Source organism: Caretta caretta, chromosome 24, assembly GCF_965140235.1.
Source record: "Caretta caretta isolate rCarCar2 chromosome 24, rCarCar1.hap1, whole genome shotgun sequence".
NCBI classification, from domain to species: domain Eukaryota; kingdom Metazoa; phylum Chordata; order Testudines; family Cheloniidae; genus Caretta; species Caretta caretta.
Window position 1 is genome coordinate 11,842,197 of NC_134229.1, and position 14,412 is coordinate 11,856,608.

General features: G+C 57.5%; 1 protein-coding gene across 1 annotated transcript; it reads right to left on the reverse strand.

The window, feature by feature from the left end:
• Nucleotides 1-500: 500 nt before the first annotated feature.
• Nucleotides 501-14,100, reverse strand: TAGLN2 (transgelin 2). The gene is made up of 5 exons (XM_048828923.2): nt 13,975-14,100; nt 3,540-3,732; nt 2,956-3,130; nt 2,198-2,300; nt 501-1,653 (listed from the first exon to the last, which is right to left on the reverse strand). The coding sequence occupies exons 2-5, from the start codon at nt 3,714-3,716 to the stop codon at nt 1,512-1,514; spliced, it is 597 nt and encodes a 198-aa protein (XP_048684880.1). The 5' UTR covers nt 3,717-3,732; nt 13,975-14,100; the 3' UTR covers nt 501-1,511.
• Between the last annotated feature and the right edge of the window lie 312 nt (nt 14,101-14,412).

A 14,412-nucleotide genomic window follows, 5' to 3' on the forward strand; every position in this document is an offset into this window, starting at 1 on the left:
TGCCCCTCCCACCCTACCCACTTGGTCCAGCTGCTTGAAGGCACAGGCTGTTCTGCATGGACATGCCTGATCCTTTGTGGATTGCCCCTCAATACAGGAACGGAGGCCCAGCTGGGGTAAGGGCCTAATGCCAGCAGGCTGCTCCCACCAGTGAAAGTCTAGCCTCACTCCCTTTCAGGGGGCCTCTTGTGTCCTAGACAGAGGAAGCTGGGCCAATAGGAGCAGCCAGCTGGTCTCCACCAACTCATGCTCCCTCCAGCACAGAAGGACCCGAGCCTGAGCAGAGTCCTGGCACTAACCCTTCCTGTGCTCCCCTTTCCCGCAGGCCGTGCAGAGGTGGCCGTTTGCTTGCACTGTCATTTTACTCTTTGCTGCCCCAACAGTGTCTGAGAATTGGAAGCTAAGCCAATCCTGCATGAGCTGCTCAGACCCCAGTGCCACCCCTCCACCCCCACCCTGCTTTGTGCTAGGCTTCCCCATCACACACAAGGACTCAGGGATATAAACAAGATTTGGGTGACCTTTATTCTGATTGGTGACCTCAGCGATACATTCCAGTCAGAGTGATCAGAGCACAGGTGACAGCTACAGCCTAGCTACTGAGCTGGGCATGCAGCACTGCTGGACCAGCTAGGGTTAGGGTCAAGCCACAAGTCAGCCAGGAGCAATGGGGCCCGCTGGTGTTGGAGCTAGCCCCAGTGTCACAGATGCAATGCACTTCCTAGCTCCTCCACCCGGGAGAGCACAGCACACAGCTGCTCCTAACCCAGAGGGAGGACCTGGACCAGCTGGCTGACAATGCCCTGTCCCAAGCCCCAGGGCAGGGTATTGCAGCCCTTTCTTCACAGCCCGAGCTGGGCAGCATTCTGCCTCCATCCCAGCTACGGGAGCCTGGGACATCAGGTTACATGTTTTGTTACTAGCACAGGTGAGTTACTCGGAGACAATACAGACTGCTCTGCAGCACACGTGCGGGATTAGAGACAAGACAGTTGCTAGCAGGTCTTACAGCTGAACAGGTGGACGGAGCCCTGCAAGGGAGATTTTTGGTCCTAAGACTATTGACAGATCAGCAAGAGCCACTGGCCTGGGTACCTGGAATGCAAGAAGTGGGTTTGCTGCTTCAGGCAGAGCCCCAAGCCCGAGGGAGGAGAGATCTGGCTAGCAGCCATAGCTTTGGCACTTTGCTTTGATGGCAGGGTGGGAGGGGGCAGCCTTGAGTGGTCCCAATGTCAGTCTAGACAGTCATTTGGTCAAATATGGAAATTTGTTTGGTCCCTACAGAACTAGGGTGTAAGACAGCTGGGGGAGGGAGTTCATGGTGCTGGGATAGGGAGCTCTGAATACAGACTGTCAGGGCATGAGGCCCTGGCCCATTTCACTGTGGTGGTTTGTGGGGGGTGTTCAAGGCACCACTCCCCAATTTTCTAGACTGTAGACGAATATATTAAACCCTGGGAGTGGGGTGGGGGGGAAGATGGTGGAGAGGGAGTGCTGCCATGCTGGGCTGATCAGAGGATCTGGCGTGGCATCCCATAGCCTGTCATGCCTGCTTGTGATGCACCCCGGTTGGTGCCCATCTGCAGCCCAATCACGTTCTGACCCTCCTTCAGCTTGTCTTTAGAGAAGTCACGGCGGTTCTCCTGGGATTTCCTGGGGGTGAGGAGAACATGAGTCAGACCAGAGGGGTCACAGGGAGAACACCTGGGTGGCACCTAATGGCTAGGCAGAAGTGCATGCTGAAGAGGAGCAGCAACTATGCCTTCGTTGTATTGGCTACACTACAGGGCCTTCCAGGACAGTCAGGCTGTATGAGCCAACACCCTGTTCCTCTGTAGAGGGACTGAGACCCAAATCACTTTGCTTCCATGTAGCCAAGTCCCCAAGCCAGTCACAGACTGAGCCCCAGAGTCCCTCTTGCAGGCTGGGCGAGAGGGGCACCAGAACACTGGCAGGTGCTTGCACCACTTCTAGCCCTCCTGCTGGAAGAGGTGGCTCCTGCACAGCAAGGCTGTCCAGCTCTACTCCCTGACTGGAGAGTGGAATCTACTTCCAGTGGCTCCAAGATCAGCTAGAGACAGGGAGCCCCAAACCTTACTGCACCCAGGGCTGGGCCACACCCACTTGGCCTGACACCCCCCACCCTGTTCTGAGGGGCTGGTTTTCTGTTACTCTCAGAAGTTCAAGAGCCACTTACTTGGGGAACCAGTTGGGATCTCCAACGAACAACCCATCTTGCTTTGTGACAGCCAAGCCCCCCAGGTTCATCAGGGTCCTCTGCACACAGGCCATGTTCTTTCCTGGCAGGGCAGAGAGCCCATGAGTGATGTGCTGTGATTTGACCTAGGTGCAATCAGCACAGAGCCCAGCCTCTGCAGTGAGCCCAGGCAGCACTTGGATGGGGTCAGTTACCCAACCCTGCCAGTGGGGCCTGCTGCTCATCTAAGTTCACCCCCAAGCTCTCTGGCCCATGTACAGAGCCCTGGCCAGGGTTCAGGATAAGCAGCCATTCCAGAGAATGGTGACAATACCATCCCCAGACAGATTCTCCTGGGTCGAAGTACAGCCTTTGGATGTGCCAGAAGCATCTGCTGACCCAGCAGGTGTGGAGCCTGCTGGGAAAGGGTCAAATGGGCTCTGCTAACTCATGAAGGCAGGAGACCCAGTGTCACCCAGATACAAGGGAGGCAGGAGAAGATCTAGGGTATGGGCTGAGTCACCCTGAGGAGGAGCCCCAGGACAAGCAGAGCCTGGGGAGGCAGCTTTCTGCTGATGAAGCCAGACCCCATGAAGGGGAAGAGTTTGGATTTCTGCACAGCACAAGGGCTGGATCTAGGGCAGGCTGCTCATGTGGAGTTTCCAACTCAGGGGTTCCCTGCTCATCCCCATGCTAGGGGTTAAGCCTCCCACATAAGCCAGGGCAGTTATGTGCCAGGCCACCCCCGCTCTCCCTACCTTCCCAGAGGTCCACAGTCTGGAAGATGTCAGTGGGTGCAATGCCATACTGCTCAGCAGCCCGCAGGAACTGGGAGATCTGTTCCATTTGCTTGAAGGCCTTGTTTGAAGGCTCTGTGTTGGCAACCGGCCCCTGGCCCTTTGGGTAGAGGCTGTTGATGAGTTTGCCGAGCACCTGGGCAGGAAGAACAAGGATAAACCCAGGACTCAGCCAGTGTGCTGGGCAGGTCTCTGTAGCAGTCTCCACAGCACCCTGTATCTGGGGACAGGACCATCTGTGGGGGTTACTTCAGGGCAGAGTCCACCCTTGTTAGCTCAGCACAGCCAGTGTGTGCCCTGGCATGCTCCAGCCGTGCTAGGGGAGGCTCAAGGGGCAGCAGGGAGGACCAGGTGCCCCTGGTCTATGGAGCTGTGCTGCCCCCGCACAGAGACCCTGGAGGATGCTTGTATCTCACTGCCCCATCAAGGAGGGGGAATTGCCTGGGGCTCCAGCTCCCTGGAGGGGAAGGGATGTCGCAGCTCATGCAAGAAAGCCCAAGCTGCTGGGGCACACAGGGAGATCCTTCTGCCCCAGTGATACTCACTGTGCCATCTTTCAGCCACTCCTGGAATTTCTCTTTCCCGGGCTCAGGTGGCTGGATGCCCCCACACTGTGCCAGGATCCACTGGGTGAGGATCTGCTCCAGCTCTGGGTCGTACTGCTTGTCGATCCTCTGCTGAACCTCCCAGCTGAGTCCGTAGGCTGGTCCCCTGTTTGCCATGGCAAAGATGCAGTGTCTGCAGGGCCAACACAGACAGGGCAGCTGAGTGAGGCACCCTCTGCAGTCTGAGCCATGACAGCAGCATCCATCAGCCAGACCTTGCCTACTGTGTGGCAGGGATGGGCTCCAGATACAGCTTCCCTCTCCCTACACCCAGTTCCTGCTTCTGCTATTCCAAGACTTGATCCCTTCAGCTTTTGGGGCGCTGTAGGGTCAGCACTGATCGGGGCACCTCTGCACTGGGCCCAGCAGAGCATCATTCAGATTCAGCCCCTCCCTCCACCCACCCAAAAAAACACCTCCTGGGCCAAAGCCCACTCCGCAAGGTCAGGGCAGGAGAGGAGACAAAAACATGGTGGGTCAGGATTGTAAAAGAAGTGGCTGCTGCCTTGGCTGCAGCCCGGACCAAGGTCTCTCCAGACGGTGTGAAAGTGCCTGTCCGAGAGCCCGTCTCTCCCACCCATCCTATACACTGGGTGCTGTATCAGGAAAGTCAACAGCCCTGCTGGCCAGGCACATTCCAGCCCTAATCTCTGGAATGCAGCTCTGTGCTGGGGCCAAGCAGGACATGCCAGAGCCTCGGCCCAGCCCCAAGCTGCCTGAGGAGCCCAGCAGCTGTTCTGTAGGGGAGCTGCCCAGCCCCACAGGCTGCTACATGGAGCCTTAGGGGGAAACTAGGGCTCCAGGACAGATGCAGCCAGGCCAGAGGCACTGGCTCAGGCTGCCAGTCCAGCCCTTGGCTGGCTCTTCAGCTCACACCCCATGTAAGGGGATAGGTGCCACGCCCTTCCCCACTTGCTGGGATGGTCATCTCAATCCCACTTGTTCTGCTCCCCCTGCCCAGGCCAGCTGGTGGCAGGCTGGGGTCTCAGATGGGACCAGGCTTTCCAGGAAGAAGAGGGATGAAGGAGCTGCAACTCTGATACAATCCACCCCATTGCTCCACCTCCCACCACTGCTGAATCATGCTTGCACCTCTGGGTGAGGCCTAGGCTGGAGTTCTCAGCCAGGAGACCTCATCACCTCTGTAAGGGCTGCCAGCGTCACCACCACCACCTGCAGCATGGGAATGTTGCTTGGCAAGGCAGTGACAGGCGCTGGAGAGAGCGAGACTGCACAGGGTGCGATACAACAATGCTGCACTCAGCCAAGGGCTCTCCTGGCTGGGAGAGACTTGGGATTCCTGCCTCACAACATGGGAATCCTGCCTCACAACATGGGAATCCTGCCTCACAACATGGAGCAGCTGCTGGTCTGGGTCCTGTGTTGAAGACATCTGCAGCACATGGGCAAGATGGAGGCAGAGGGGGGCCATGCCCAGGAGCTGCAGAGAAGGCTAGACTGTAGGGAGGGCAGCTGGCAGTGCTGGGCCAGAGGAGCTCTGACCAGTGCTGCCATGGCAGGCCCCTGCAGGGCTTGTGAACGTGAGCAGTTCTGCTGTGGCTCCTGGAGGGAGCAAGCAGCAGCATTTGATGTGCCAAGCCTGGGTACCCATCCATGCCTGCAGGACAGTTCTAGCAGAGTCATGGGGAGAGGGAGGGCACGCAGGCACCAGCAAGGCCTGTCCTTGCAGGGATTTTTGGCCCATGCTGGACACAGTGGGCAGGACGACAGCCACCACCCTCTAGACTAACCAGGAACTGCCTCCGGCTGGGATCTGAACAGACAAGCCCCAGTAAATGATCCTGCAGGCCAGCCAGCCCCAAGGCAGGCCTAAGCCAACAGCCCCCACCATGATGCTGCACCAGCACTTCCTGGACAGCAACTTATCACCATTGCAGGGAACTTCCTACCCAAGCAACCCCTACCCCTACCCCCAACCAGTGTCCATGGCAGCCCCACTCACAGGCACCACCCCTAGGAGCAGGAAGTGGTGTGGGGGGTGGGTATTTCAGCTCCTGCAGCCATTCTGAAGGGAGAGGCTCCAAGGGAAGGCTGGGAAGGAAATAATCAGCATTTGCTGGTCCCTGCCCTGGTGCCAGATGGGAGTGAGACCTTTCTAGAGATTCCCCTTATTTATAGAGCCCCAATCCTCCCTGACCGCACCACTTCCCCCAGCAGCTCAGTCAGGGGGAGCTCCTTATAATCCTGACCCTCAGCTGGTCGAACAAGGAGACAGCACAACCCAGATGCACATGGGCACCCAGCAGGCTGGCTCCCCACCCCACCCATCACTATGGAGCTGACCTTGCAAGAGCCCAGTGGACCCAGCACCCCACCCCTCCCCTGAAATGTTTACCAGGGTTGTGAAATGGCTCTGGGGCCCAGAGGCAAGCAGGGGAGGGGAGGGGTGAATCACTCCCATTCAGGGACAATTGCTATTGAGCAACTTGGCGATTTAATCATGTCTGGAGATTGTCAGTAGTTTGGCTCCCTCCAGATCCCTCAGTGTCACTGAGACCTAGCCCATGCTGGATGTTCAGGGCATGCATGGCTCTGGCAGCTGAGAGGAAGGGGCAAGGATGCCACAGGCCAGGGACGCTGCAGATCTGGGCACCGTTCCTGTGGCAGGAAGCAGGCCCTCCCCCACCCAGCCTGGTGCCAATATGGCAAGGGAGGGGTAAGAGGGGAGAGCTCTTCTAGACACAATGGCACATGCACCCATCCAGGCAGGGGCTCCCACCCCAAAAGGCTGGGACCCAGGGGCTGTGCCAGATGGGAATGTGGTTCCCAGGCACACACAGGAGGGAGGGGCGCTATTCCAGAGCTGGAAGGCTAGGCACTCTACCCCCACCCAGGCTGCAGATGCCTAGGGAAAGAGGCCTGAGCCAGTAGCCTGAGCCTTTGCTAAAGTGGCCTGAAATGCTCCTTCCAGAGGTACTTGAGCATTCGGGGTGGGGGTGAGGGGAGGAGCTGGTTATCTCCAGAACCCCCAGCACCACAGATCCCACCAGGCCTGTGGCTGTTGGGTCACACTACAGCTCCCTTGAGAGCTCACCCAGCTTGCTGGGCACAGGGGAAGGTTTGAGCCATCCCCAAAGCTTGTCTGAGAAAGAACTGCAGTACGAACCTTCTGTCCTGCTGGCTTTTTTCCCCCAGCAGCAGCCTTACCAACCCTCCTCATCGATGGTCCCTGCCTGCCTGTCCTCAGCAGTCCCCAAAACCCCAGCCACAGCTCATCCCTGCACCAGTGGCTGCCCTCCACAAGCACCAAGCCAGTGTTACTGAGGTAGAGACCATCTGTCCCCAGCAAGGTGCCTGCATGGCTGACAGGTTGGAGTGAGGCAGGGAAGGGGAAGATCCAGCTCAGCAGCTGTGGAATTGCTGCTCTGGGTCTGCACGCCACCTCTGCAAAGCAGGCAGATCTGAGGCAGGAGAGCCAGTCTGAGGGGGTGCAGACACACCCAGCTAGGACCCAGTCACACAAAGGAGCCAGCCCTGAGGGCTCCAGCCCCTCCCAGCCACATGCCAACTCCCAGCCCTCTGTGCTGCAGGCAGCTCCTTCCAGTTCAGTGTAGCTGGCCAGAACCACCCAGGCAGTGGGAAACAGAGATGGGGGCAAGTCCTGTCTCAGCATGTTCCAGAAGCTCCTCAGGCTGCACTTTGGTGGGTTGTGTCCCCCCCCATGCAGGGAGCCCAGCTCTCTAGGCAAGTCTCCCAGCCAGCAGCACTCAAGTCAAGGAGTGGGCTATCTCACCCCGGATCCCAGCCTGTTCAGGGGACAACAGCAGCCAGTCCACTCAGGATGGCCAGAGCCATGATCATCCTCCCAGGTCAACCCTAGCCAGGCTCCAGGCAGTCACTGCTACTGGGGGGAAAGGTGCTGCATGGGTTCAACTACAACCTGGTGTTCACTACACTCCTCTGTGGCACACAGTCCAGGAGTGCAAGTGTACAGCTCCTGTGGGGGTGGGGAAAGAGACCAGGGCAGCGCTGCTAGGAGGCGGCTGGGAACAGACCTTCCCTACCAGATCAGCTCTGCAGAGAGCATCTCACACCCACACTTGCACCATGCAGGTTAGACGGTCAGGCAGTGTTTCTGGGAAGCCAGCACCTCTTCAGCACTTATACAGATCTAGCTCCTTTCAGGCACATGCTTGCTGAACCATGAAGGGGCCAGTTAACGGGAGGCCAGATGCTGCCTGACTCACTGCTCATCATTGACTCACTGAGCTGGATTTAACTTCTGCACCCCGCCTCCCCATTAGTTTCACATTCTCAAGCTCAGGACAGTCCAGGGCATGTGGGAACTCTGCCCAGTCCAGCCCCTAGATGGATGCTTTAAGTAGAAATGGGCTCAGAAGGCAGGGTTTGGTTTCCCTACAGTATGGGTTAAGTCTGTTTGGTGCATGCCAGGCCAGCACTTGGTCATAAACTGGACCCGAGCCAGGAGAGGAGCTGGTGTCACCAATTCTCCAGTTCATCCTGCCAGGTGTTGAGAGCTGACGGCAGAACACAGCTTTGTCCCAGCATGTCAGGGAAGAAGAAAACCTACATCACTTTATTTCCCAGAACAGTTGCTACCTGTGAGCCATCACAGCCATGTGAGCATGCCCACCCGTCTACTATAGATGGGGTGAAAGCAGGGCTGCCTCAGCCACACAGCCAAGTGCATGGTCATCTCTAGGACCAGAGGATATAGTGTCCTTGCAGGCTGGGCAGCTGGCTGGCAAGCAGTGAGCAGGGACTTGGTTATTCACCATGCTCCCTTCCTGAACATGTACTCCCAAGCTGTACATAGGACATAATGACTCTCCTGTCTGTAAGCAGGATGAAAGGGGGCACTACCTCTGTACATGACCTACACCCCCTACCCGCTCCTGCACCCCAACCCCCTCCCAAACCCAAACTCCCTCCCTTGGCAAGTATAATTCTTAATTAACCAGAATTTTTGACTAACCAGCACCCCTCATTCCCCCCCCCATATGCCAGATAACAAAGCTTTTATTGTATTTAGCTTCACAAAGTGCTCAGACACCTACACAGAGGCAATATCCTGTACCCAAAGATCTAACCAGCCAGATGAGCAACATCAGCCAATGACTTGAAACTGAACTCAGCGAAGTGCTAACCGAAAAGCAACAGCAGATTAAGTGAAGGTAATTAGCCACTAAGTAGATTGGCAAGGGATGTGGGGATTCTGCATCGCATGGAGATTTTTACATTGAGCTCAGCTGGCAGTCCGAGCTGGGAGGCTCTGGCCTGTGCTAAGCAGTCATTCAGAGTGGATGATCACAACAGTCTCTTCTGGTCTTGAAATCTAGGAGAACGTTGCTTTAAATTGGGTCCCAGCAGGATCTTGTTGTCTGGAGAGCATCTGGCTACGCTGGCCCATTGTTCTCTCACAGTCTGGACATGGGCAGCAAATGGGACACACTGAACAATGGGACAGGACCAGCTGCTGCCAAGTCAGCATGCTATGCCACACCCTTCATTGGGAACATGGGCAGAGGAGATAGCACCTGTCCCATCCAGGCAGTAAGTGAGCAGCCACTGCTAGAACCCACAAGCTGGCTGGAGATTTGTTTCCATCATTTACATGATCTGGGTACAGACATTCCCTCACTCACTTATTTGTGCTTCCACCTGCCCCCAAGTGGGACCTGCAGGAACTTTAAGAAGCTGATTGAAGAGGGCTGTCCCCAGAGCCCCCACCCCCATGCCAAACCTTGGATCAGTCCTTGGCAGACGGGGGGGGGGGGGGGGGGGTGGCCAAAAAGTCAGATCCCACTTCCACTGCAGCTCACCAGCAGGAGTGCAGCTTTGCAGAGTTAGAGCAACATCAAGTGGGGGACAGCCTGCACTGGGCTCAGACAGCAGCAAGAGGGCTGAGGGAGGGAGAGCACCCCACTTCCCACAAGATTAGTGGGACAGACTCTGGTGCTGAGCCAGAGGCCCCTGGCAAGGGTTCTCAGAGAGGACAGGCCACAGAAAAGGCATGAAGGGGGATTGGAATGGCCCCTGCCCAGGTCAGTGGCCCTATCTGGGAAGCTACAGAATAGGTAGCTGAGTTTCTGGAGCGTGGTTGCAGAGAGGGCACCCGTCAGGCCCAGCCTGAAGCAGCTGTGAAAAGCAGCTCCCCAGGAGCATTAGTAGCACTGGGCTCCAGGCCAAGGAATTGGTGGAGACAGGGCTGATTTCCTGCCACAGACAGCATCTGCAGGAGACATGAGCGCTTGGGGGGGGGGGGGGGGGGCGCAGTGCTGGAAGACAAGAGCCAGCCCTGGGGGCGGATGCTACTGAGCGGAAAGCAGCCAGGTGGCCAGGAAGCGATAAGCCCTCAGGGGAACTGAGCCCCCCCACACATCTGAGCAGGGAGGGCAAGTTGCTGCTGCTGAAATCCCCACAGACAGGAAGCCCCCTGGAAGTGTGGGCAGGTCCCCTGGGGATGTTGCCATGGGGACAGAACACAAGCCAGCCACAGACCCAAAGGCACCAGAAGTGCAGGGTCCCTGCTATACTAGGGTTCCAGGAGGGCAGCATGTTCATGTGGGCACACTAGAGCACAGGGCTCCATGAGGCATGTGTCTGGGCAGACACCCCACATGAAGGGCTCTGGCTAAGAGCTACCAAGGAGTGGAGCAAGCCAGCAAGAAGGTACAAGCCCCATGCTGGGCTCTTGGGCAGACAGCCTGGCTGCTGAGCCACCCCCTCTCCTCCCCAGGAGTTTGGACCGGCTCTGTTTTGGCCTGTGTCACCCCCCACCCACAAGAGCCCAGGGGGAGGAGCTAGGGTTACCACCTGGCTGGTGCAGGACCAGCCTGGCCGGTTTTGCCAGAAAAATAATTTAATCTGCTGCCTTTTTTTTTTTTTTAAATTAAGTGTGGGTCTAAAACAGGGAGTTCTTGTGGCACCTTAGAGACTAAAATTGAAATTGCAGCCACCCCTCCTGTCTGCCAAGGACTAAGAAATTGATGTTCTCGATCTTATAGTATCGAGAGAAAGAACACTTATAGATAAGTGGCTGTTGAAGGGAGGGGGGTTGCGGAATTGCCTTGCGGTTGGGGGTGCAGCCACCTTACTTGGGGGGTGGTGATATTTTTGCATTTCAAAGGTAGTAACCCTAAGAGGTGCCAACAGAGCCTGCAGCTTCAGCTGTTGAGACTGCCAAGGTGTGGGGAGGCCATGACCCCCATGGGGGTCATGAGGAAGGAAAGGCCCCACCCTACTCACCCCTCCTCCTGCTACCCCCACATCCACTCACTTGCAGCCAATGTTCTTGAGGGCACTGACCCTGGCTCCAGCTGGGAGGAGGGCCTGCAGCACCCCAAGCAGGCAAGCCACAAGGAGACTCAGCCATGCAGATGCTGCTTAAGAGCTACGCAGCTCTCTTGGCTTTCAGGTCAGCTCTTTGGAGCCTGCTGGCTTGGGGGGAGGGGGGGGCATAGATGGGCTAGTGTGGGAGGCAGAAGGGCTTACTGGGTGGGGGGGTGGTGGATAGTCTCTCTGGCCCCCCCTCAGAACTGCAGATTCTCCCTGCTCAGAGCTGGGCCACCCAGGATTAGTACCTCCACCCAGGAGAGTTCTGGGACCCTAGTCAGGGCAGGCCCCAGCCATTCCAACCCGCAGTTCCCAGAACTGAGCACCCTGGGGGCAGAGGAGGATTTGATGAAATCAGAATGCACGAGCCAGATCAGCATCTCATGAAACTTTAGAAGGTACATTCCCCGCCCCCCCCCCAACCCGCCTATCTCCACCATTCAGAGGCTCCAGCTGCCGAGAGAGGCTCATTACCGATGGGAATAAAACTGCCCGCTCTGCCTGCCCCGGAGAGGTGCCAGCATGCAGCAGGTCGATTCACATGAACCGCAGCTGCTGTTTTATGGGGCAGTTTCACTTTATGGAGGCCCTCAATTCAGCTGTGAGCAGATTCCCATTAAACATTCCTGCCCAAGAGCACAGGCTGCTAATCTGCTGCCCTGGGACATGCTGCCACCCTCCCAAATCCAGGCCTGCTGTACATCGACATTGAAGCTTGCCAAACTGGGAGCTGGACAAGGCCTTTTCCCTGTGTTAGCCATGCTGAAGGCAGGACTGTTACATGTTCCTAGCCATCAGGCAGCCTGGGACAGGAGAGCCCAGCCTGCTCCCAAGAACCCATCTGGATTTGCTGCTGTCCCACAAGAGGTGCCAATAACGGGCCAAAGTGATGGATCTAACTCCCATTCATCCCAGTTGCCTGCAATACCTTCTCCCTGCCCCCAGAGCCCTGCACAGAGTTCTGGAGAAGGACAAACACAGGAGCCAGCAAACACTCCCCATGCTAGGACCAGTCCAATTCCACAGGAACTTCATTGGCTCAGGAGGCCATTCCACAAGAGCGGTCTACACAGCACTGGAACCACTTCCACTGTACCACTCCAGTGGCTGCTGTTATACTGGTAAAAAGCTACAGCTGCAGCCTGATCATACACGACCAGCTATGCCAGCAGGGGAGGCACCTCCAAACCAGAAGCGCAGCATCCACACTAGAGGACAGCTGACTTAGCTACTGCAGAGCCCCGCCCTAGCCAGAACAGCTACATTGACACAAACAGTCTGCTAGAGCTAGACCACTGGTTCTCAGCCTTTCCAGGCTACTGTCCTCTACTTTCAGGAGTTTGATTTGTTTGCATTCCGCAAGCTTCACCTCCTTTAAAAACTACTTGCTTACAAAACCAGACATCACAAGTGCCACAGCCACACTATTACTACAAAATTGCTGACCTCATTTTTACCAGATTATAAAATAATTCAACTGGAATACAGTTATACTTCCATTCCAGTGCATAGTATGTGAAGCAGTATAAGCAAGTCAGTGTCTGTATGAAATTTTAGTTTGCATGGACTTCGCTAGTGCTTTTTGTGTAGCCTGTTATAACACTAGGCAAATATCTAGATGAATTGATGTACCCCCTGGAAGACGTCTGTGTGCCCTCAGGGGTACAGGGATCCCTACTTGAGAACTACTGTGTTAGACCAGGCCTTCCTTGCCTTGCATCAGGGGCTGCCCCAGCTCTTGAATGAGGGATTTTCACACCACAGTCTGAGAAAAGCAACCTGGAGGCTATGGACGAAGTGCAGCCACTTCACACGGCACTGCCCAACAGCATGCTACTGGGTGGATGCCAGGCACCAGCACACCCTGACCAGCCACGGCAGGAGGGAAGGGACTTAGGAGCTGGAGAGCTCACCCATTATTTGCACTCTGGGTCAAAGCAGCATTAGCCTGCTTGAGGGACCAGTTGTGGCTGTTCCAAGTGGCCAGTCCCTCAGGGGAGGGCAAAGGCTTCATACATCTCCACTGCTCACAGCCATTTTAGAAGCAGAGTCCTGGAAACCAACCAGCGTCCGGGGAATTGGGTCAGACCCAGAAGCACTGCTAATTTTTCCTTTTCTGGAGAGAAAAGAGGGCCCAGGCCAGGAGACTGTTTTGAGCATGAAGTCGTCAGCCCCTCACCGGCCTTTGTAACCGCTGTGCTGCTTGCCAAGCTGGGGAGCGCAAGGCAGGGGGAGGAGAGCAGGCCTGAAGCCAGGAGCAGCAGCACAAGGAGCCAGTTTGCAGAAGTTCCCCGATTTATAAGAAGTTTGTTGTAGCAACAGGCTGCTAGCTCCAGCCGGCGGCGAAGGGGTCATGATCCCCGATGAGACAGCAGTTTCTGCCCTAGAGACCCAGACTTTCCCCACAGCGCCTTCGCCAGCGACCACCCCCGAGAGGGTGAAGCAGCTACCACCCTGACCCAGCTCCCCTCTGGGGACCCACTGGTTCACTCACTCCAGCCATGGCAGATTTAACAGCCCAGGCCACAGCACCCTCTCCCCCAGGGCCTGCAAACAGGGGGTCCTGGGGCAGCCTTCGCTGGCAGCAGCACCGAGCAAAGCCACCACCTTTAAGAACCCACCCACTGGACCGGCCGAGCTTAGGGGCCCCACCTCCGGCCCCAGCCACACCAAGCCAGGGGTTCAGCCCCGGGGCTAGCTGCTGTTCTGACACGTGGGAAGCCTGCGCCAGGGCCGAGGCCGTGACCGCTCAATCAGCCCGCGGGCCCGCAGCTTAACGCCCGCGGCACACGGGTGGCAGGCAGCGCACCTGGCCCCGCTGCGCGGCCCGGCACCGGGAACAGCCCCACACCCCGGGACGAGACTTCGGGAACTCCCCAGGTCCTGAGCCGGAGCAACCGCGGGGAGCTGCCAGGAGCGCAGCACCTACAGCAGCCCCCGGCCCTAAGGGGCCCCGCGCTCGCCCCCAAGCGTGAGACAAGTTCGGTGTCCCCACCCCCGCGCCCGGCCCGGGGCCCGCAGCTAGGGGCTCCCCACCCAGCCCCAGCGTGGCTCTGACCTGCTGGCGGCAGTCTGGAGCTAGAGCGATGGGATGGGGCCGCACCCAGCCCGCGCGGCTATTTGAGGGCTGATGTCAGCGTCCTGGGAGAGGGGCGGTGCCGGGGGAAGGGACTTAAAGGGCCAGGAGGGCCCAGCCCCGCCTCGCACTAAGGGGGGGGGGTGCGGTGGGGTGGTGCTAGGCGTTCTCCAGGGCTGGAGCTGCCTGAGTTCTGCCGGGCCCCACGGGAGAGCTACCCGCTTCGAACCTGCCTTTAGCTCCCCTCGTCCGCTTCCTCCTGCGTGTAGCGGGAAGCCCCCTGTGTCTGTCTGATGGGAACCCCCGGAGGCCAGGCTGTAACTGTCAGTTCCTGACACACCCCTGAGAATATTGTAGCTTTCCACCGCCCGCAGGCAGGGGTCCGGCTACAATCCACAGACACAAAACTCTGGGAAGGCA